The sequence below is a fragment of the Vigna unguiculata genome, chromosome 11, assembly GCF_037176805.1.
Source record: "Vigna unguiculata cultivar grain cowpea cultivar isolate G323 ecotype 2 chromosome 11, ASM3717680v1, whole genome shotgun sequence".
In the NCBI taxonomy this organism is placed as follows: Eukaryota; Viridiplantae; Streptophyta; class Magnoliopsida; order Fabales; family Fabaceae; genus Vigna; species Vigna unguiculata.
In genome coordinates, this window is record NC_140802.1 from 40,474,422 (window position 1) to 40,497,627 (window position 23,206).

At 30.9% G+C, this 23,206-nt stretch overlaps 4 protein-coding genes across 9 annotated transcripts; 2 read left to right on the forward strand and 2 right to left on the reverse strand.

Annotated features, from left to right (window-relative positions):
- Positions 1-69: 69 nt before the first annotated feature.
- Positions 70-3,853, reverse strand: LOC114170083 (superoxide dismutase [Cu-Zn], chloroplastic). 2 transcript variants are annotated; one of them, XM_028055564.2, is made up of 8 exons: positions 3,536-3,847; positions 2,572-2,633; positions 2,447-2,486; positions 2,244-2,339; positions 2,117-2,148; positions 1,871-1,946; positions 1,536-1,589; positions 70-355 (listed from the first exon to the last, which is right to left on the reverse strand). In XM_028055564.2, the coding sequence occupies exons 1-8, from the start codon at positions 3,762-3,764 to the stop codon at positions 330-332; spliced, it is 615 nt and encodes a 204-aa protein (XP_027911365.1). In that variant the 5' UTR covers positions 3,765-3,847; the 3' UTR covers positions 70-329. The 2 variants fall into 2 exon arrangements, with proteins under 2 accessions (XP_027911365.1, XP_027911364.1); XM_028055563.2 differs by having other exon boundaries at positions 2,117-2,339; positions 3,536-3,853.
- Positions 3,854-4,985: 1,132 nt separating this feature from the next.
- On the reverse strand, positions 4,986-7,283 carry LOC114170062 (transcription factor FER-LIKE IRON DEFICIENCY-INDUCED TRANSCRIPTION FACTOR-like). Its single transcript, XM_028055538.2, has 5 exons — positions 6,923-7,283; positions 6,142-6,292; positions 5,797-5,994; positions 5,536-5,709; positions 4,986-5,227 (listed from the first exon to the last, which is right to left on the reverse strand). The coding sequence occupies exons 1-5, from the start codon at positions 7,261-7,263 to the stop codon at positions 5,108-5,110; spliced, it is 984 nt and encodes a 327-aa protein (XP_027911339.1). The 5' UTR covers positions 7,264-7,283; the 3' UTR covers positions 4,986-5,107.
- Positions 7,284-11,851: 4,568 nt separating this feature from the next.
- LOC114168959 (uncharacterized) lies at positions 11,852-13,057 on the forward strand. Of its 4 annotated transcripts, none has more exons than XM_028053961.2 (4): positions 11,852-12,006; positions 12,087-12,157; positions 12,236-12,380; positions 12,488-13,057. In XM_028053961.2, exons 1-4 carry the CDS (start codon positions 11,938-11,940, stop codon positions 12,914-12,916), a joined length of 714 nt encoding a protein of 237 aa, XP_027909762.1. In that variant the 5' UTR covers positions 11,852-11,937; the 3' UTR covers positions 12,917-13,057. The 4 variants fall into 4 exon arrangements, with proteins under 4 accessions (XP_027909762.1, XP_027909763.1, XP_027909764.1 ...); XM_028053962.2 differs by having other exon boundaries at positions 11,853-12,006; positions 12,239-12,380; XM_028053963.2 differs by having other exon boundaries at positions 11,860-12,003.
- Positions 13,058-19,013: 5,956 nt separating this feature from the next.
- On the forward strand, positions 19,014-21,707 carry LOC114168535 (CHY-type/CTCHY-type/RING-type Zinc finger protein). 2 transcript variants are annotated; one of them, XM_028053397.1, is made up of 12 exons: positions 19,014-19,199; positions 19,353-19,440; positions 19,560-19,619; positions 19,874-19,906; positions 19,988-20,065; positions 20,168-20,211; positions 20,309-20,349; positions 20,441-20,523; positions 20,615-20,706; positions 20,969-21,038; positions 21,144-21,185; positions 21,301-21,707. In XM_028053397.1, exons 1-12 carry the CDS (start codon positions 19,090-19,092, stop codon positions 21,454-21,456), a joined length of 897 nt encoding a protein of 298 aa, XP_027909198.1. In that variant the 5' UTR covers positions 19,014-19,089; the 3' UTR covers positions 21,457-21,707. The 2 variants fall into 2 exon arrangements, with proteins under 2 accessions (XP_027909198.1, XP_027909200.1); XM_028053399.1 differs by lacking the exon at positions 21,144-21,185.
- The last annotated feature ends 1,499 nt before the right edge of the window (positions 21,708-23,206 follow it).

Sequence of the window (23,206 nt, forward strand, 5' to 3'; positions counted from 1 at the left end):
ACCAGTTGCTGCACTTGCACCATTGACATAGAATATCAGCATAAATTAATTGTGAAGGAATTATATCAGTTTCATTGGGGAATAAACACCTGACCGCATGATGAATTTTATTAGGGTGTACACACCGGTGAAGGAATGATATGTTTTCAGAGCACTTGTCTTTAGATGGACATTATGCTTTATAGTTTATAGTTTACATGGCGACTCAAGAAAGCAAACAACTGCGACTCATTGTGCTTCACGGGATGGGGGTAACCCAAAGAAATAACAAAGAAAAAAAAAAAAAGCATCATCCGAAAAATAACACGACTAAACATTTCCTGCACTAATTATGCTGGAGTCAAACCAACCACACCTGCAAACATGCAAGCACAACACACATTATCACACATGATAAACATAAAAGTAGAAAAATTGGACTATATACATTTCAAGACAGCAGACACATAAATAAGCTATAACTTTTGAAAATTGGATTGTTGAATAAACTTTACAATTTCACCCAGACCAGCAACACCTACCCTGCATGCAGTGGTTCTAACCCTTATCTAATTAAATTTAGACTTCACTATGTTACCAGTAATGGCAAATATATTAGCTTCACTAATTCAAAATTATTTATTATATTGAGTTTATAAGAAAAAAATAGATTAATTTCATATTTGTGGTTAATTGCTCTATAAATACATAATTTAAATTTAAAATAATCATCATGAGCAGGGGGCAGGATGACAAAGGTGGGGGTAGGTTTAAATATATTTTGCGTGGCAACTTTTGGTTTTAATCCCCCTAAAGGGGCAGTGCAGGATTGGATTGCTAAAAAGACCGTCCTTGCAGCCTTAAGAAGATGATAATCAACACACCTGTTTCTAAAGCTTGTTCACATCGAATCTTAAGTTTTTGAGACAAACTTCGATTCATAATTTATATTTATTCATGAGTTTAAGCACAATAGCCACTAATCTGCCAGAAAAGGCCAAGTACTCAATCTTGTAATTTCCTCTTTAAATGCAGGATACAGAACCCAAACTTGATTTCCAGTCAATATTACATGTTTTAATCGGACAATCCCAAAGATATGTACGTTGTCATAGATCTGAAAACATATATACAAAGATCTTTCAGATCTATAAGCACCGTTTCTCTATATCAGTTAAGCGACTGAAACCATAAAATGACATGTACCAACATATGCATATCGATAAAACATGTCTCTGTTCAATTTGGTAGTGTATAGCAGTATTAATCTACACTATAGATCAGGAGTCAGCTTATTCAACAGACTCAAGTGCACAACTTCTGAAAATTAGATTAGAGATAGTCTGTAATCATGCATTACTTATCAAAAAACCAGTTTGTAAGCAAATCATAACTTTTTATCAAGAACAAAAATTGATTAGTGTTATAGAAAATAGTTCACCTTAGAGCATTGAAGCAAAGAGTAAACCAAAAAATATAAATATAATTATGTTGGATTAGAAGAATAGAAGAACATGAAAAGGATAGAACAGTTCTAGTTTATAATTTTTTCATACCACATGCTAATCTTCCACCAGCATTTCCAGTTGTCGAACTAAGTTCATGACCCCCTGCAAATGCAAAAGCAAACGCAGATAAGACAAGCAAAAATAATCCAGCTATGATTCATACATCATGCCCATACTACACAAGATTCCAATTGCAATGTGCGATACAAAAAGCGAGATGAAAAACCAATTTCATTCCCAGGTCCCTCCTCCCATTATACATACATACTCGGTACTGTTTATTTCAGTAATGTGAGTGCTGAAGTTAGTGAAAGTAATTTTTGTCCACAGCACATGAACCACCAAATGTAAATATAAATAAATATTAAAATGAAATAACTAACCCTTTCCAAGGTCATCCTCAAGCTCATGAACCACCAAGGCTCTTCCAACGACTGAATTGGGGCCAGAGAGTGGTATCTGCATGTTTGATGCCCAAAATACAACATAATTAGCTACTTTCAATTCAATGTGGAATTATATCGTTCAAAATGGTTTAAAATTATGACCGACGAGCATAAAAACCATGATTTCAAAAATATGTATCAAAAGAACAAATATTATTTTTAAATACAAATTAAAAAGAGCACCTGATTATCCACGATTGAAACCTCTGCAACCCCTGTATTTCAAAACAAAGGACAACAATATACATAACCAGGTACAGAAAGCAGTTCAATATAGAGGAAGACAAATGAGAAAAGAAAGAAGATATACCATCTGCATTAGCAACTATGTTTCCCAGGTCACCCGCATGACGGATTTCATCCTCAGGAGCACCATGTGTCAATTTGTTAGGATTAAAATGTGCTCCTAAACGTCATTCAAGAAGCAAACCCTTGTAACTTAATTGGACTGGACCACGGCAAGAAAAGAAAACAGTGAAGCAAAAAATGGAAACAAAGTTCCAGTTGCCTAACCTGTCGAAATACACCCATTTGTGGTATCACCATACTCATGCTGCAAGAAAAAATGATAAAAGAGTTTACGAAGGAAACAATTTTAAAGGAACAGACATGAAGTAACAAGGTAAGATAACACTCACAAGGTGAAAACCATGAAGCCCCGGAGTAAGGCCAGTAATGCGAACACTAACCGTTGTTGGGCCTACTCATTACACACACAAATAGGTAGTTAGACACGTGAAAAGTAGCAATTGACATTCACACATGACGAAAGGCTAATTTGAAACATCCACTCACTTCCCTTCTGTCTCATTTTCATCCTATTTTCTTCATATCTTTCTCTTCCCAATACTATCCGCTGCAAAATGGGGGAGAATGTTTTACTTTCTCACTTCTCATCTTTTCTCTTTATTTTTTGCCTTGTCCGGAAAAGTTATCTCATAATTACTTATTAGAGAAGAAAGTAGAAGTGAAAATGAATGCGCTTCTCCACTAGGCTAAAATAAACTTGTGTACTTAACTCTTACGGAAACTCTTCTACTTAACTCCTTCAAAAGCCGAGATAAGCTGATTTTAGCTTATTAAAGAAATTCAATTCATTTTTTTCCCTTGTTTCTTTCTATTCAGATAAGTTTATTCAAACTATAAACAATTTATAAAACTACAATTTCTCAAGCCAAAAACGAGTCCTTCTCTTGTATGTATAGTTGTTATATTATGCTCTTTTGGTTACACCAGTTTAAGAAAACCAAAATGTATTAATTTCCTTCTTCAAACTTCAATGCTTGCTCGGACATAAAACGAGTCAATTCTAAATTTGTTCTATAAAAAATTGAGGGGTTAGTTCATAGATCCTGAATACTTTTTTCATGTAAATGAGTCTGTAAAAAAATTTCATTACTAATAATTAATATGAAATTCTATTAAAAAAAGTCACATCAATAATTAAATGTCACCGTGATAAGTTTCCTACTTCTACCTGACTCAGTGAGACATAACAGAATGAGAATAAAATGCAAATTCCTTGAATAATTCATCGTTTGTCACCATTGTACTCATTTCGACTTCAAACAAATCAATTGTTAAAAAGAGGAGAGGACAAACCATCGTCTTCTTGTGTTAGGGTAGCTACGCCTTCGACGGCGGAGTTGCCCTTGAGGACGGCGACGGCCTTCTTGGTGGCGGCGAAGACGGTGAAGGTCTTCGAGCGCGAAAAGGTTAGGGATTGGGGAGTGAGCCTAACGGAGACGCCGGAGAAAGATGACCGGAGAAGCGAACTGGGTTGGAACGGCGACGGAGCGACGACAGCGTTGGCTGCCATTGCTAGATTCATAGTGAGGAAGAGTGAAAAGAGGTTTAGATGTTTGTGATAATGCTACACAGAATGTGTGGGTGAATCTGTGGTTAAAAGCAAATTATATAATCCTCTTCATCTTATAGTGCATCACGCACACTCGCTTCCCAAACTCTAGACCTTTCCCTTCTTTTGTTTTTTCATTTGTTTTTTTGGCTGCTTCTGAAATTTAGTACTAAAAAGTAATAACTATGAAATTATTTCATGCTGTAAATAGATTTGATAGATTATTCTTTTACCATAATTATTTAAAGACATTAAATATATATGTTGCCTCAAGTTTAAGGAAATTTTAAAATTAGTTTTCTTTTTAAGTTTGTACTAATTTAGTCTTTGATTTTTAAAAATGTGTGAATTTAATTATTTTTGTCGAATTTTGTTAAATTTATTTAACATTTTAAATATATTATATGATAATATTTGAGTTAATTTGTTAAGAGAGTTAAAAGACCTATCTATCCAATAACGTTGAACAATCAAGGTTGTGATGATTCTCAACATTAAACACTCTCAGAATTAAACGTCAGATAAACTTAACAAAATTTTGTTAAAATGATTAAATTTACACATTTTTAAAAATAAATGACTAAATTGATCAAAAATTTTGATGAAAGACTAATTACAAATTTCACTGAAACTTGAAGGACAAAAACGTATTTAACCCTTATTTAAACTTAATTATTTTCTTTAAAAAGCATATTGTAAGAAAGAAATGTTCTTTTGATAAATTCTACGAAAAACTCTTTTTCTCCTCTCAAACAAACCGAGAAAAGTGCAATATTTTTTTGCTGTTTACCTTCATTTTCTCTTCCATCTAATTTCTATCAAAACAAGAATAGATGAGATAATTGTTTAAGTCAGCATAAACATTTGAAAAAAAAAATCTATTATTAAAAATAAACTAACAGAAAGTTAGTCAAATATAATTTAACTTAGAAACTTTAGATGAATGTGGCAGTGGTGACATAGATTGTCACATCAAGTGTGATAACAATTTTTTTTTATACATTTGGGATAACAATTTTAATTCAAGTTTGCAACGTGCTGGTGCAGCATTGTTAATATTACAGTTTTAAGAACTGATAAACAGAAGCGTACACAGAGATACTACTGATATTGGTTCTTAAAAAATTGATAGGGCTATTATCTCAAAATAATTAGTTACATGTCAAATGCTCATAGTTAACAACTACTCATGTATAAAAAAAAGTTAACCACTAACCAGCACTTAATTAGATATATTATTAAATTGACTATAGATTTTCATGACTCGTCATAATAGCTCTATGTCTCTGCAACCTTAGTTGATTACAGCTTATAGTTTATAGATTGAAAGAGTCAAGCATTAAAAGTGGTATGAATTCAAAGCCTTGCTTCACAAAAGCTTCAGACACCCAAATCTTCAAGTTGTGCAGGTTAATTTCTGGTCCAGAGCTTTTCACCTGTTTTCAACACATCACTGATAAAATCAGTAACAAAAAAGTCACATACATAGTTCCTAAACGCAAAATTATTCCAAATTTTGATAAATTTTCATTCGAATATTTTACTTATTAAACACGTTTCAGATTGTTATTTAAACGGTTTATACTGTTTGATATGTTCTAACTCAAATGTCAGTCTAGAACACAATTTAATATGTTCAAATAAATAAAAATTGTATCAAAGTTTGGAACAAGTACAAATTCTAATTTCATATTTTAACTTTGAACAAAAGCAGTAAACTAGGAGGATTCAGAGGATAACTTACATTCAATGAAAATGTTAGTTGAAAACTGTTACCAACTGTGGATAAGTTTGAATTCTGAACATGAAAGCCTGAGAGAGACTCTAGAGCTTCGTACAATGAGGCAGCCACACCTTCTCCTTTGTTGCAAACTATTTTCACATAAAACCCTTTTGCATCCACTTGAAACATGTCCATCTACAGAGAAATACTCAAGATGTTACAATAAGTGGCAGGGATGAACTAAAAACAGTTTATGAAGTTAGAAAGATTTTGTCCAAAAACCTGGATTATCTTCTTGCGTATTGAAAGGATGTTATTGGTAAAATCATCCTTCACGGGATTTTCAATTGATCCTTGGTAGTTTTCAGACACCAGTAAGGATGTTTCAAGAGCTTCAACCTCAGACTTAAGCATGTTGGCTTGTGCTTGAAGCTCATGCATATATGACACAGCATCGCCAATTATAGAGGCCTTATCCATCTTCCAACATAATTAATCATACATGTTTTACATCAGGTAACTTAGTTTCAAAAATGTTGAGCATGTCACAATCAGGTTTGTATGATGTGAAATTTTCTGAACTATGAAACTTTTGTGATGTTTTAATGTAGTAGTAGAGACACCTACCTTAGTTATGAAGGGAACCAGAGATCTCAATGCATAAAGCTTTTCCTTCATTCTGTCTCTTCTCCTCCTCTCAGAAATCAGTGTTTTGGACCTGTCAGATTTTGGTTTTGACTTAGCAACAAGACTCTTAGTAGGTGTTGTTGTTGTTGTTGTTGTTGTTAGGAATACAAGTGTGAGTCTAAGTCCCACATTGACCAGAAATGAGAAAGTAGAGCACTATATAAGAATAAAGACCCATAAACCCATTGCCTTAAGGTTTTGGGTTGAGAGTGGTGTCAATGTCTTATGTGGTTGGGCTCAGATCTCATTGGTGTTGTTCTCCCCAGTGAAACCCCCCTCTGTAGAACCTGACAAGTGGTATCAGAGCCGATGGTTAATACCGGCTCAGACGAGTGCAGTATGGTCCTAGTATCGAAAGTCTTCCTGACAAAGGTCCCAGGTAAGGGTTCCAGGTAAAGCGTGTCCCGTTAAGAATAACGGCGGTACAGAAAAGGGCAGAAAAGGAGTACTCGTGGTTGGGAATGCTTCCGCTGGAGGGGGAGTGTACCAATGTGGTTGAAGGGACTCACCCTTGAGGGGGAGATTGTTAGGAATACAAGTGTGAGTCTAAGTCCCACATTGACCAGAAATGAGAAAGTAGAGCACTATATAAGAATAAAGACCCATAAACCCATTGCCTTAAGGTTTTGGGTTGAGAGTGGTGTCAATGTCTTATGTGGTTGGGCTCAGATCTCATTGGTGTTGTTCTCCCCAGTGAAACCCCCCTCTGTAGAACCTGACAGTTGTGGTGGTGCTTGTTGTTGCAGATGAGTGTTCCATGTCATCTTCCTCTTTTTCTGCTTCTCTTTTGGCTTCCCCATCAAAACAAGAGAAGGAGTTTGAATCATAGACATTCACAGCATTAATATTGCACTGATCATATGGGGTTGCAGGGTGTGGCAACAAAGAGTTATCATTGAATGCTTCATTGATAAGCTCAGAATTGAAGTCGCAAATAGCATCTTTCTTCTCCAAACGAATGAAATTTATCAACTGATCTAAGTTGGGATCTTCAACAAAGTCTTGTAGCTCAAAGTCATCGATGTGCAGTAGAGTCTCTTGATGAAGATAGGTTTTGTCCATGCTTGACACTTGGTGAGAGATGTAACTGCAATATATAGATATTTGACACTTGTTATGGCTAGTTAAATAATAATCATGACTATTTTGAAAGATTCTCGGTCTTTTTAAAATTCTGACTTTGAGTTTCATTTCCGGAGAAAATTATATTGAATTCTTGATTAAAAGTTTTAAGAAGTGAAGCTTAAGTCTAATTTAACTTTATAAATTGATAGCAGACAATACGATAGTAGGTGATATGTGGAGACATATATCTTGAACATAAAATTAAATATGAATAGATGGTCCGATAATAAGTGATTTGGTAGTAAATGATAAGTCTAAACATATATCTTAAGTGTGAAATTAAATGTGAATAGACAGTTTAATAGTGGTTCGAGAATGGTAATAGTACGATAAACAAATAATAAATTTTATTATAATAGACTTTAAGTAAACTATCATATTTAAAGTGAACTTTAAGTCTAACTCAATCACACGAAACTATAATTTAAGATGAAGTGTAAATCTACTTATATATTATATTATATATTGGAAGTTTGTTTTATCCTTATGTAGGATCGCCAAAAGGATGAATAGGAGTCGTGTGTGATTTTTTCTAAATGATCTTTGAGAAGAGTGAAATGTCCATTGAAAAAAAAAACATCAGAACAAACACATCATTAGTATAATACATAAACAAATTAACGTTGCAACAGCATGCTGTCCATTTCAACATACTACTTTTAGTTATAGATGGTAGTAATAATTTAATGCAATTATCATTAATATATATAGAGATAATGCTAGTACTGCACAAGTGTTATATAAAAATTAAGTTCAGAAAATGTTAAATGCATAGTTACGTAGTCAGATTGCATTTTCATATCATGCTGGTTAGCATACATAACAATGATGTATTATTTTACTGTTTTGTTTTCTTAATTTATAGAGCGATGCTGTCGTGCACGAAGACATGTGCTGAATGGTGTAAATAATTAAAATTGTGTTATGTGGTCACTTTCTGATCATGAGCACACTTATTTTTCTGCTTATTATTGTATGTGTGTGAACAGAATCTAATGGGAACAAGATGACGCTATTCCTCACGTATTTTATTATTAAATTGTGTAAAATTAAATAAGAAAATGATAACAGACAGGTGTCTTTAGAAGATTAGTTCAAGAATCAAATATTGAAAAGTTTAATTAATTATGAACAATTGTTCATCTATATTCCTGTTGTGATTTTATCAATAGAAATTTTCTTGTGGAGGAAAGGAAGGGATAACCATACAAGAGAAAAGGATATCACTCTTGACCTACATGCAAGTTGATGCAAATTTATGAAAAAATGAATTTTAATCGTTTCTTTTTCAAAAACATGCCATGATCACTTGCTTGCTTACGCAAATACATATATATATATATATATATATAGAGAGAGAGAGAGAGAAAGAGAGAGAGAAGAAGAGAAAAAAAAAGTAGGTGGCAAACGGACCAGTCCGACCCATTTTGGCTTGACCCGTATCTGGTCCGTCAAAAACGGACTTGGTCAGGCTGGTCCATCAAACAGAAACGGACCAATAATCACAACTCGTCTCGTATAAGATGGGCTAACGGGTCGGGCCTGGCTCTGACCCATCTAGTATTTTTGTTCTTTTTGTTTAATTTAAAAAAAAATGTTTTCAAATTTTTTTATTTTTTAAATTTGTTTATATATACATATAAATTATTATCAATGTCATATTTAATCAAATAAAATATTTTTTAAATTTTTAATTGATTAGTTAATGTTTTTAATTAGATAAGTTGAAATAATTTATTAAATTTACATATTAAATTATTCAATTGTAACTAATAATTCAAACTTAATTTGTAGGGGTTAATGATTTAAATTACAATACTATTATATATTTATATATTTAAAATATATAATATAAAAAATTAATATTTCTAATTACTTTTATTTTATTTTATTTTTTTAAAACGGGTCAACAGGACGAGATGGCTCGTACTTTGGCCCGTCAAATTGACAAAGTGGACGGGATGAACTAGAACGGGCTGACAGACTGACCCGTTGGGCCCAACCCATTTTGCCACTCCTAAGAAAAAGAGAGCTAATAATCAAGACGAAAATTTATTTTTACTTAAAAGTATCATGATTTAACTGTAACTTAGTCCACCTGATTTATCACAAAATAATTGATATACCATGCAACAATTTTTGTTCTCAATAATTGTCTATTTTCCTGAACAATTATTCCACTAGAAATTGAACTTTGACTTTCTCGTAAATTTGTTTTTTTATTAACAACTTTCTCATAAAGTAAAACAATCTTGTTTTTTATTTTGTTTAGAAATACTTATATATATATATATATATATATATATATATATATATATATATATATATATATATATATATATATATATATATATATATATATATATCTTTGAAACATATCCGAATAATGACTAAAAAATGCCAAAGTGTGAAAGTAATAATCGAAAACTGCAGCTGGTAGTGACGAATGACTCTAGCGACTTGCAGTGTTCAATTTATTCTGCTCTCATTGACTTCATCGAAGGGTTGAGGCTGTAGATTCTCCATGTTTGACTTTTCTTAGAGAATCTGATATAAGCAAACACGGTTTTGTTGTTAATGTTGTCTTTCTTTTTCACTCAATCATTATCATGGGACACTGATTACATGTCTGAATACAACTCCTATGAGTTTGAACTGAATGTTGTTCTCTTCAACCTCGTTATTTTTAGTGAATTTTAGCTATGCAAATATAATATGGATGACAGTAATATGTGAACACATTAAGGTGACCCTTATGGATGCCTAGTCATCATCTAAGAATTATTAGTCCCTAATTATTAAGAATCTAAGTCTAAGTTTAAAGTTACACATCAGTTAGAAATAAAATAATAAATATTATATAAGAATAAAGATCAACAAATTCATTATATTAAAGTTTTAGGTTGAGAGTGATGTTAATAACTTATGTGGTTAGACTCAGGTCTCGTTAGTATTGTGTCTTTCCAATAAAACTCTCTTTGCTCTCTCTGTAAACCTAACACTAATTAATCATTTTCACATAGTCAATAATATTATTAACAAATAAGCCTCATATAATAATCATCATAATTCACACAAGACTTTATTTCTCATTCTTTCTGTCTATTTTTCCTATTATTTATTTTATTAATTTTTAATCAGTGCCCATATTCTATTTGTGTTCATTACATGAGTAAAAGATTATAAACAATCAACTTATTAGATAAATAAATAGAAGAAAAGGAAATAATGGATGTTTTGGAGTTTTGTTTTTTTTTTAAGTTATTATTTTTAAAGTAAAAGTTTATTTATTGAAAATTCAGGGGATTTAAATCAGTGTGAATTTAGTGTCTACTTAATGTCAATGAAGAATATTTGACTGAATTTAGTGTCTACTCTCAAGCTTCATTTAGTATATGATAAAAGAAAAGTGAAGACAATTATATAAAGGAATGAAAAAAAAAAATTGATACATGAACATGAATTGTTTGTAATGTATACTAATTGTTAGGTTGCAACTCTCTTCCTTGCATGACTCACCTTTGAATATAGGTAAATCTATACCCATTAATACTCATGTGTAATAATTTATATGTAAAATTATAAAGTTCCTAATTGTATTTATAAATACTTTAATGACATAAAAGAAAAACTTTAAATAGAATACAAGGATGTATGAAGAAAAACAAGTGTTTGAAAAAAAAAATCCCAACCACTCGTAATAAAGCAAAGGTTTTAATTCTAATTAAATTTAACTTAGTAAAATATAAATTAAATTTTAATTTCAATATTTTATAAATAACATATATCTATGAGTTTGGATAGTATAATATTTGTTCTTGTTTATAAATGAATATTAAAATATTCATTACTCACAGATAATAAATACCCGTAAGTACTAACTATTTCCAAATATCTACGGACACGGATATTTTTTTCATCCATACTTATAGCATAGACATTCTCCACATTTTTTTTTCTCATATAATTAAAAATCATTTAAAATTCGTTTTAACTTATCTCATAAAACAACGTATTTTGAATTATATAATTTAAAACTATAACCTAAATTGATAATTTAGAACTATATAACTTTATTTTGAATTTAAATAATACATTAATTTATATTTAAATCTCATAATTTTATATAATTCAAAATATTATTATTAATTATATAATCGAAATTATTATTGTTTAATCATAATTACTAGTTTTATATACTTATTATTTGATTATTTATATAAACATCATACATGATGTCTTAAATTATATAACTTAAAATTACATAACTTTATTTTGAATTTAAATATTACTTTAAATTATCTTTAAATCACATAATATTATACGATTCAAAATATTATTATAAATTATGTAATCTAAAACTGTATTTTAAATCATAGGTTGAATATATTATAATAATATCATGTTCGTATTTTTATAACATTGAAATAAAAAAAAATGTAAATGGAAGAGGAAAACCATAATTTTCATTTCAAGTTTGGCGGGAGTCCGTTTAGAAGGTCGATCCAAATGTACGGGCTAAACGACACTAGATGCCCCGTTTTGATAACCGTGGCAATGAATGTTTAGGTTAGTTTTAGACAGAAGAGTTCGGTTGAGTTTAGAAGCAGAATGGCGGTCGTTGGCGGCGGCGATGGCGGTGGCCGTTTCAGAACCACCATTGTGCCGCCTAATTCTGTTGTACTGATTAAGGCTAATTCCTTTCTCCGTCTTCCTTCTTCTCCCACAATGCTAATGGAAACTCATTATTCTTTCTGTAGGTCTTCTTGAACCAATGGTGGCTTGTGAAGCATCCCAACGGTCTAGGCATTGGAGGGGTTTCTTCCGTCGGGTGAGTTTTTTTTTTTTTTTTTTTCTAATTCAACTTTTTCATTGCTGGGAATGGAGTAATCGCAATTCGTACGCCCAGCAGAGACAGAGAAAGAGCGTTTGCGTCCACCGTCATTACGGTGAGAGAAGAAGCCAATGTCGTAGGTACTCACGATGGAGTCACTATTGTTTTCCGTGGTTTCATCAACACCTCTCGTTCATCTCACTTTGGCGTCCCCTTAGAGGTATTCCCCAACGTAACATCAAAATGGAATTCAATATGTCTATATTAATTGAACATCCTAATCCTACTGATGGGTATAAAATTTAAATTCAATCTCTTTTTTCCCAGGTTTCTCAACGCTTCCTCGTTGGATTTCCATACGATTGGAGCAAGTATTCTTCAATTGATAACATGAAATGTGAATCTAACAACAGTGAAAAAGGAATCCCAGTTGAAGCCCAAGCCAATGTTGAACGCCAAGCCAATGTTGAAAGCCAAGCCAATGTTGAAAGCCAAGCCAGTGATGAATCCTCGAACGGTATGTATGATTCCACAGGCCCTTCTGGAAAAAACATCCTTAAAACTCAAACTTCGGCCAAGAAAAGGAAAGCTGATAGACAAAAGATAGGGCATGATGCTAACAACTTAGTTAGTAGGAGGGTAACGAGAAGCATTTCCAAAAATAGTGAATCAATGCCCAAAGAAGACGGGAAAGCTCCAATAGCTGATGTTTTTTCTCCAGTTAGGAGATCTCCTAGGCTATATAGTCGTAAATAATTATCTCTCGTACTGAAGTAGTGTTGGATAGTGAAACTTGTGAACATAGTTTGCTATATTATGCTTGAAGTAAGAAGTGTGTGTTATTGACATGAAGGTTTCGATGTTATATTTCATTCAACGTCCCACTCTTTAACTCGACCCCTGTTTATATATCTTAACCTTCACATACACATTTTCTACTCTCTAAGCTATACACTAACTCTACTGAGTAAACCATAATAATGGTCATTCCCTGTTTGTGTTCTAGTTAATTGTCTTCCCTCCGCCAAAAGCTCTCCCCTCTTTTCTATGGACATGACTTATGACCTTATAAGCTCTGTTAGTTTATTTGAATAAGCTTCACGGCAAGTTTATTAAATTAAGCTACACACACTCATGTATTGTGTTCTTATTAATTAAGTGCTTAACTAAATTATTTACCCGAATGCAACCTGTATATGTTGTCTTGAGTTCTTGTGTAATCTATGCTAAATGGGTTAAAAAGAAGATAAAAGAACAAAATTATTTTATGCTCGGTTGTGCTTGTATATCCTTAAAAATAGGTAGTTTCAGTAAACTTTATTTTGTTTTTTTGTTTTCCTCTGGCTAAACATAATCAAAATAATTATAAAATGGCAATTGTATAATTACAACAACCACAACATAGTTTTATTCCACTGAGTAAGGTCTTCACAACATGAATTAGAGTTCCATTTTGATAGTTTTACTTATTGCTAATGGTGTTGGTGCTATACAACAATGTAAACCAATTGAAAACATAACTGGTCTCGAAATTTTGACATGGAATATCTGTAGCTTCATGTGGATTCTTCATAAAATGTATTGTTGTTCAATGATTGTTAATGTCTTGTTTTTAATAGAGCGTGACTGGGGATTGGAAAAATGAATTTCGTCAATGGAAACGGAAGGAGAGAACCCCAAACAATTGAACATAGGAATTCCTTTGGGATCCCATGCAGGCAACGGAAGAAACAGTAATTGGTTGGAAAAATAGAAAAGACACGCATCAATTGAAATTTCTGTTAGTGTGTCAGATCCCTTGCCGTTATTAGGTAGTTAGCTAGCAGTTAGTACAGCCAGGACCATTTCTATGTAGCTGTATGCAACTGACATAACTGACTCAAATCTTTGCTCATGGATGTGTATGTATCTAGGTATTAGTAGCTATTATTCAGGATTTTGTTTTCCTGGAATTCTTTCCCAGTTTCCTTAGATAGCTTATTGTACAATACATGATGAAATACCACATAGTTCATTCTCGGAATCTAATACTGGAGCACTCTGGTTTAACTGAAGTCGTTGTTCGGCCACCATAGGCAGTGAAACCCTAACCCTGCTAACACGGACTGTAGTTGATACTGCGTATCATCATCACCTTCCTCGGAGATTAAAAGCTGCTTCCGGAAAGTTGTTGATGCACCTTCATGAGTAGTTTTTTGCAGTGCTGCTCTGAAGACCCATGGTTCAAGCTCCACTTTTGTCATCATTTTCAAACAAATGGATACATAGTGATGTAAACCCCAGAGGAGGGTTTAGGTGAGGGTGGATCTTTCCACTCAAATTCTACAAAATCAAGAAGAAGGTTAAAGAAAAACAGTTCTTAAAGGGTTTCTTGATGTGTTTAGTTTGGGTTTAGGTTGCAGAAGCTTGGGTTATGGGTAGATACGGAGTTCTGGGTTGGTTTGGTAGGACATAGCAAGGATCTTGTGTGAATCTTGGTTGAATGGAAAATGTTTTTGACTAAAGGTGCCTGAAGCTTAGTTTTTTAGGTGGCAAATAATGTTTGGTTTTGGTGTTTAAGATAATTTCTTTGATGTGGTTTGTTGCGGATTGTCTAGGAAGCACAATGGTATAAGTGTTTTGAATTATGGATGATGTTAGGTTTCGTCAATTTAATGTTTTATTCTACTTGATTCTGGGATTATGGATAGAGGGTGATTTTGTTTGTTGGGTTTTTAAGTTTGAGTAGTCGGATAGTTCATACTTTAGTCCTTTAATGGGAATATGTTAATTTAGTCTCTTTTAAAAAGGTTTTAATTGACTTTTAACTTTTAAAAAAAAGTCTCTTAATTAGATTTTTTAATTCTTACGTATTTTTTTTATTTAATTTAGTTTAATTTTTTTAGAATAGAATAATATTGTCTCTCTTTTAAATTTAAAATCAACTTTATTATTTATATAAATATTATAATGATATTTTTTATTAAAAATAATGTTCAAACATATTATTATATTTTTCTCTTAATTGTTAATACAAATTTTACCACTAATTTTAATATAAATATTAGAACTTGATTTTTAAGTTACGTTTAAACATATTATATTTTTTGAGTTTTTAATTAATCCATATCTTGTTAATGATAACTTTTATTTTTAAATTTTAATATAAATATAAATATTTAATTTGTAAGTCATTCTAAATAAAAATATCAATGTAACATTTATAAAAATAATAAATTTAGTCTCAAATTTAAGAAAGATAATATTATCTTGTTTTAGAGAAAAAAAATAGATTAAATTGAATCAAAAAATATATTTGGAAATTAAATTGAAAGTTGAAAAAAAAATATTACTAAATTGAATAAAAAAGATATATGTGAAGAGTGAATCAAAACAAAAAGACATGTGAGGATTAAATTGAAATTGAGACACTGACTCTTAATTAATAGATTAACTCTTAGAGATTTCCAATCCTGTATTTAATTAGAATAACTTTTGCCACCAATTTTTTATTCAACTGCTACAAGATCTACAATTCCATGAGCTTGGGCTTCTGCTGCTGACATAAAAACATCCCTCTCCATGTCTTCCAATATAACCCATAAAGGACAAATTCTCCCGCTTGTGCCTCATAAAAAGAACTAGCAGGTTAGTGGATCATTACCCTGATTATATCACTTAAGTAGTATTTCTCTTATCTTGTATATGACACAATGTTAACGTGCTTAATAATTTTTAAAAAATATATATTAAAATATTTTTTTCAAAAATTATAATACAATTAAAATATCTTTAAAAATAAAAATCTGATTAACACATGTTACAATCATCCAACTATTTAAATTTTAACATAATAATTGCTTGATCTGAATAAATAATATAATCGGAAGAAACTGTCAACTACAAAACCTTGGGCTGGAATTGTAGGCGTGTTACATAAATGACAGGACTATATAATGTGATCAACACCATAACGAATGAGATAACATATGTTTGGTTTTTTTAAATATTTCACATTGGTTAATTAAATTTTAAATAATTTTTAATTGATTTCTATACATTAATTGTATTAGTTGAGTATTTAATTTTTATTATTTTTTAATTTAGTATTCAGTTAATTTATATTTTTCAACTGAATACTACATTATTATGACTGTTATTTTGTTATGACTATTATTTAATTATTTAATAATTTTTACATATTAGAAAATGTAGTGTTTTATAATAAATATAAAATAATTTATGTAAGATAATAATTTATTTTAATTAAAAATATGTTAAATAATGATAGTAATAATAATTTCACAGTCGTCTTAAAAGTCATACCAATCTTTACGCGAACATATAATGTGAAGTGGACAAAATTACATTTTTTTAATATATAAGAATAAATAAACAAGACGACAAACAAAACAATAATTATACTACTAAAATAACAATCGCATGATAGAGATGTAACTAAAAAACATTGATTTAATTAAAAAATATAAAAATTATAATTAGTCAAAAAAATAAAAAACTTAATTAACTCTATTGAAACCGATATCTTCATTAATTAAATATCAATTATGGTAGATGAAATAGAACTAAGGAGAATAAATTAAAACACATTATAATTTTTATATTTTGTTTCTTTTGGATCATTTTGTTTCTTTTTTGCGGTCCCTTCTTTCATTATTCGGTTTGCATGTGTCATCTATAAAAGTCTCTTAATGTCCAACTTAGGACAATTCAATTTTATTTAAAATATTTCATTTGTAATTTACTATTAGACTTGTTCATTTCTTCGATAACTCATTAATAAACTTCAATCCATTATTAAAATAAGTATATTTTATTTATTTATCCCAGAATCCAATTGAAAAAACTGTAAGTCTCCGAAACTCTTCAGATAAAGTGAATATTACAATAACAGTATTTTAGTACCAATAAATTAAGAAATAATAATAATAATAATAATAATAATAAAGTAAAATTGCCATTTTTTAAGTTTCGTTTCTAAAAAATAATTATCTATTTATGCTTTTTTATTTTTCAAATTTGCTCTTCTTATGAATTTATTCAAATATTTACTTCTGAGATGTAAAAGAATTATACTTTTCTTTTCTCAGAAATGAACTGCACATTTTATATGATTAGTGTGAAGTGTATTTTCCTATAAAATATTGTGTAGCATTTTTGCATAATATTTATTTCTTTAATTATAATCATAATCTATGAAATCCTTAAAAATATAACCTACAAATTTGATGATAATTAATATGTATAATTACAATAAGGTTTAATGTTTAGATAACTAGTTTTTACATGCTTAATTTATTTTTTTAGAATATATATACTTTAAAATAAATCCTCTATTTCAATTAATATTGTTTGAAATTTACTGATTTATTTGATTATGTATGATAAATCTTCCATAAGAGTAAATTGTTGTAAAATGCAATTTATTAAAGTGCAATCCTAATAATAACTTTTAGTTTGGAAAATACTAAAGTGTTTTATCAAAGTTAGAAATATTTGAAAAGAATTTTGCACCATTAATGATTTATAATACAACACGGCAAGGAATTTTTCTGGGTTTCCCTACATGAAAAAGAAATAATAATTTTATTGTTGTCTTATAAAGATTTCACATCAATTAATTATTATTTTTCTATATATTAAATATTGTAATCATAATAAATTTATGAAGGCAAAATGTATTTACATTATTAATTAATTTATTATCAAATTATACAAATTTCCTAATATACCAAGATATATCTTTACCACAATATGGTAAATACAAAAGTAAGCATAATGTATTTATTATTTAATAAACTAAATATAACCTCTATGTGATAATAAAGTACACTTGAATTCATAATTAATTATAGTTTTTCATTATTAAACTAACTTAATATCGTGACTTCATTTCATATAACTAATTTTGTTTTAAATTTATGATCCAAAAACGAAGATGTAAAGATAATTGTTTTGGTTTATCATTTCTCTTATAAGTTCATATTTTTTGTGATTTTTAAACCTGTAAATAAATCACGTTAAATTATGATGTAAATATTAACAATTTGAATTATACTATAATGTAATTTAAATTATACCTGCAATCATTTCATCTACATATAAGTCGTACTTAATTTTTTTTCTATAATTACTCTATTCATTTTTTATTTTGCAATATCCTTACATCAAATACAGAATACATTAAAACATATTTTAGTAGATTTATATTTTTACAACTTTTTATTTACAATATTCAATGATTTTTATTTTGGATTTTAAAATATAAGAACACGTGTCACATGGTGAATGTATTGGTACGTTAAAAAATCTTGTAAGATGTTATAATTTTTATTTTATTTCTATCACATTAATTTTATTTATGAACTGTAACACGTCCTTGCGTGTAGCCGAGTCAGCATCTGTGGATAACGTCACAGAGAGAAAAGGTTTCTTACCGAATTCAATATCAATAATCATAAATTAATGATGTTTTAAATGAAATTTAGATGCTTTCTTACAACATCCTATAAGATTGTTTTTTATTAAAATTTAATGAAATAATATAAAATATAAGACTTAGAGTCTTAAATTAGATTCTAAATTTCTTATTTAGAAATATATTAATAATTGAATAAAAAATTAATATTATAAGATTCTTATATTGAAATAAAAGTTGTAAAAATATCTTAATAATGATGTAAATGGTGAAACTTATAAAAGTTAAATTAAGACATCATAAGATAAAATAAAAGATATTTTGAGGAGAGTGGTTTAGGAAAATTAATTGAATAAATAATTATTTTTTAATTTTAAAAAAGTTATGATTACAAACTTCTTATTAAAATATTGTGTTTGTTAAAAATATCTTAAATGAATTGTGATGAGAAATGCTATTCCATTATAACAAACCAAACTAGTGGATTTTGCCAACACTGGCACACAGAACTATGGAAACCACCGCAAAGGTTGTATCATCTAATTGTGTTCTTCTATCAGAGTTTTCTGAGTCTAACCCCACACAACTTTCTGCTATGGAACTTGGGATTCAGAATTTTGGGTACTTCTTAATGTCTTAAAGATGATAACTTTCCACTCCTTTTCTTCATCTTCTGCATTTGAGAATTTGGTTCGGTTGGGATTTTTCCCTGTTTTATTTCGTGGGAAAAGGGAGAAAAATCTTATCTTGTTTGTGCCATGTTGTTTGAGACAGGTGCACGCATTACAGAAGAAGATGCAAGATCAGAGCGCCGTGCTGTGATGAGGTTTTTGACTGCAGGCATTGCCATAACGAAGCTAAGGTATTGTGTCATGTTCTTCCCCAATTTTTCATCGTTCTAGAGTTGTGTTAGTTTTAGCAGAAAAGACATACTTATATACATACATGTTTCTTATCCGTTTTTGTTTTTAATTTAATCAGAACTCTGAAGAGGTTGATGTTGTGGATCGTCATGATGTTCCACGCCATGAAATTAAGAAGGTTTGCATGTGTTTACTCACTTCTTTTGATTTTGAATTGGGTATGATTCCTTATGGTAATTGTTATCCTGTGACTTAGTGATTCATATGAAATAATATTCTGATTGCCAGAGAATTGTCACTTTTATATTTTTGGATCATTGAGGAAAGTAAAGTTCTAATATTCATCTGGTTCTTATCTTATTTTACTCACAATGTTAATCTATATTTGATGCTGTTCACTCCCTTACTCCATTCTATTTTGTTGATTTTTAGGTTATTTGCTGTTTATGTGACACAGAGCAAGATGTGAGTCCTAGAAATCTGAATTATGATAATCATAAATATGCCAGCAGCTTCTGATCTGATGGTTGTTTTTCATGCTCTCAGGTTCAACAGTACTGCATAAACTGTGGAGTATGCATGGGCAAGTATTTTTGTGATATATGCAAATTCTTTGATGATGATGTGAGTTCTCCACTGTAATAGAATCTGTGTTGTGATTGTTTCTTTTAGTTAGTTCTAGTCTTGATTGTGCAAATTATGTTAAAAGTTTCTTCAATCTTGCAGACTTCAAAGAACCAATACCACTGTGAAGAATGTGGCATCTGCAGGTAAAGTTCTTCACTCTGTTTGCTGATAACTACATTTCATAGTGCATTGCTCAACAGAATTTGAGTTATAACCTGCTCAATGCAATAACTTTTACAGAACTGGAGGCAAGGATAACTTTTTCCACTGCAAGAGATGTGGTGAGTACATTGCTCCAAATGCAATTGTTTAGTTTTTCTCATACCTTTTCTCCATCAATGATTACTAAAATTCTACCAAATTATGCTTTAGGATGTTGCTACTCCAAGATAATGGAAAATGGTCACCGTTGTGTAGAAGGAGCAATGCATCACAATTGCCCTGTCTGCTTTGAGGTAAAACAAACCACTAGTACTATAATTGGCTGAAACATTTAGAAAAAAATGTTGGATTCTCATTTAGATTACTACATTTTCCCCTGTGCAGTATCTATTTGATACAGTAAGAGAAATCAGTGTCTTGCCTTGCGCGCACACCATACATTTAGACTGTGTCAAAGAGATGGAAAAACATCATAGGTACGGCATTTAAATCGATCTACATGTTACCAATGCAAGACTTCAATGATGCACACAGAGCAAGGATTTGGAAAGCCTAAAACAAACTTAAAAATGAGACCTTTCTATCATAGTTTTATATCATAGTTTTATTTAAAAATGAGACCTTTATGAATTTCACCATGCAAAATTCTGCCATGGGCCTATGTTGATATATTCCTTGAGAGACAATCTTCATCATTTGGCAGTGTTATTAATTCTCATTGTTTGAAAACGGATACAGGTACTCATGTCCTGTGTGCTCAAAATCCATCTGTGACATGTCAAGTTTGTGGAAGAAGCTTGACAAAGTGGTATGCAGAATTCATTTTCTTTCTCCTGATATATTTTTTAAGCAGCATATGATTGCATCAATATGTTCAGTTTTGTAACATTCTGGAATGAAAACTTCGGCTCAGGTTGCCTTAACTCCAATGCCTGAAACCTTAAAAAACAAGATGGTAAGTAACAAGTTCCAATTCTAAAGGTTTAGAGCTAGGAATTAAGGATAGATATATCTAGCTATATTTTTAAAAAATGAACTTTAAACCTAACTCAATCTTCCAATGTAAGCAGGTGTGGATTCTTTGCAATGATTGTGGAGTGAAATCTCATGTACAATACCATATTGTGGCACATAAGTGTTTAAGTTGCAATTCATACAACACAAGACAGATACAGGGAGCACCTGCTACACCAAGCTCGTCTAGAGTGACAGAAATGGTGAAATGAACATTAATTGTCTCTTGGAATGGAAAAAGCTCTTCTCCAGCAGAGTTACTCAGTTATTTATATGACAGAGATCAAATTCTAGTGCTCGAACATAGACAGTTGAGGATAAACTATAAACTTGGTTTAGGCTGTGTTGTTTTATGGTGTTAGTGTTATTAAAGCCTAAGAAACAATTCGGTCTCCTTATGATTGCCACCATGACATTATCTTAAAATTATACAAAGATTCAAAAATTGATGAGGTTAAGAAAATCGTATAGCAGGTTCCCAGAGGTTTATGATAAAAATGGAAAATCATTACATAGTTCAGGAAAACAATAAACAGGATTGATTTTCTTTCATTGTTTTTGTGAATTGAAGATGAACAAAGTGTAGAATGACGAGAATAATATTTTAAAATTTTAACAGGTTTTTTAGAAAGTATTATATATAATGTATTAAAAGTGTTATAAATTACACATTTCAAATACATTGTTACCAAAAATATTCTGAAATGGATTCGGAGATGTGTAGTTGTTTACTAACACTTAGCAGCCAGAACCATCAATACTAGTGGGCCAAGTGAGACACCCAGAGTCCATGAAACTGAGCCGAAAGTAAGCAGAGAAGCCCGTTTCAATGAGTAACTATTAGATTTACTTTCTGCACTCTTATAATTTCTTTGCGCACCCCTTAAATTTTTTAAATGACCATTTTTCTCTCTATAAAAGTTACTTTCAGAAAAAGTTTTTCTGAACCCATTAAATATTATTCCAGAAAGAGTTTTCGGAAACGAGTTTTCTTTTGCATTTTCACTTTTCTTCTTCTGCGGTGTTGTCCTTTCTTCTTCTTTCACTGCTAATGATTGAAGTAGCAATAACAATGGTGGCAGCCATTAGGAGTGATCATGGATTGGATTTTTAATAATCTAATCCACATCCATTTTAGATCCAAATAATTTGATTATATTTTCGATCCAAATCCATTTTTCCAAAAAAAGTAGATTGAATTTTTTAAAAATCCAGATACAAATATTTAGATCAAGTTTAAATCCAGATCTAAATATTTGGATCAAGTTCAAAATCAAAAACCATTTTTCATAAAATAAATTCAAATTAAATTTTTTAAAACTTGTGTCCATAGTGCTGACACCATAGAATTTGACCGATTTTTGGTCAGGGCCAACGACTTGACAAAATTTCAGTCGAGATCGACTTGACTGGATTCGACTGAATTTCGGCCAGGGCCGATTTTTCCTAATACGACCAAATTTTGGCCAAAGCCAACTTGGCCAAATATGGCCACATTTGGGTCAAGGCTTGATCAGTCAAATTTCGGTCAGGGTTGACTCCACTAAATTCGTCGACCGGGACCGACTTGACTAAATATGGCCAATTTTCGATCACAGCCGACTAAGTTGAATATAGTCAAATTTTGTTCGACAGTTACTCGACCGATACGACTAAATTTGGGTTAGTGCCGACTCGACCAAATTTTGGTCATGACCAACTCGACTGAATTTGGCCAAATTTAGGTCAGGACTAACTCGCCTAAATATGACCAAATTTCGGTCACGATTGACTCTACCGAATACGACCAAATTCAGGTTAGAACAACTACGTCAAATTTTGGTTGAGGCCAACACGATCGAATTTTGACCGGAGCAGACTCGACTGAATTCGATCGAGTTTCGGTCGTGGCCGACTCAGTTGAGTACGGCCAAATTTCGATCGTGACCGACTCATTTGAATACGGCCAAATTTCATCCTAGG

What these genes read in the sequence shown, in the direction of transcription:
- LOC114170083 (XM_028055563.2), bottom strand. Translation starts at nt 3,764, where the DNA reads ATGAATCTAGCAATGGCAGCCAACGCTGTCGTCGCTCCGTCGCCGTTC. An exon ending in CCTAACACAAGAAGACGATG is followed by an intron (nt 2,634 to 3,535) that starts GTTTGTCCTCTC and finishes TGTAATGAGTAG; the next exon opens with GCCCAACAACGGTTAGTGTT. An exon ending in AAATGGGTGTATTTCGACAG is followed by an intron (nt 2,340 to 2,446) that starts GTTAGGCAACTG and finishes AATGACGTTTAG; the next exon opens with GAGCACATTTTAATCCTAAC.
- LOC114170062 (XM_028055538.2), bottom strand. Translation starts at nt 7,263, where the DNA reads ATGGACAAAACCTATCTTCATCAAGAGACTCTACTGCACATCGATGAC. An exon ending in TGGTTCCCTTCATAACTAAG is followed by an intron (nt 5,995 to 6,141) that starts GTAGGTGTCTCT and finishes TTATGTTGGAAG; the next exon opens with ATGGATAAGGCCTCTATAAT. An exon ending in AACTAACATTTTCATTGAAT is followed by an intron (nt 5,228 to 5,535) that starts GTAAGTTATCCT and finishes TGTTGAAAACAG; the next exon opens with GTGAAAAGCTCTGGACCAGA.
- LOC114168959 (XM_028053961.2), top strand. Translation starts at nt 11,938, where the DNA reads ATGGCGGTCGTTGGCGGCGGCGATGGCGGTGGCCGTTTCAGAACCACC. An exon ending in GGAGGGGTTTCTTCCGTCGG is followed by an intron (nt 12,158 to 12,235) that starts GTGAGTTTTTTT and finishes TCGTACGCCCAG; the next exon opens with CAGAGACAGAGAAAGAGCGT. An exon ending in ACTTTGGCGTCCCCTTAGAG is followed by an intron (nt 12,381 to 12,487) that starts GTATTCCCCAAC and finishes CTTTTTTCCCAG; the next exon opens with GTTTCTCAACGCTTCCTCGT.
- LOC114168535 (XM_028053397.1), top strand. Translation starts at nt 19,090, where the DNA reads ATGGAAACCACCGCAAAGGTTGTATCATCTAATTGTGTTCTTCTATCA. An exon ending in CACGCCATGAAATTAAGAAG is followed by an intron (nt 19,620 to 19,873) that starts GTTTGCATGTGT and finishes GTTGATTTTTAG; the next exon opens with GTTATTTGCTGTTTATGTGA. An exon ending in TTTCCACTGCAAGAGATGTG is followed by an intron (nt 20,350 to 20,440) that starts GTGAGTACATTG and finishes ATTATGCTTTAG; the next exon opens with GATGTTGCTACTCCAAGATA.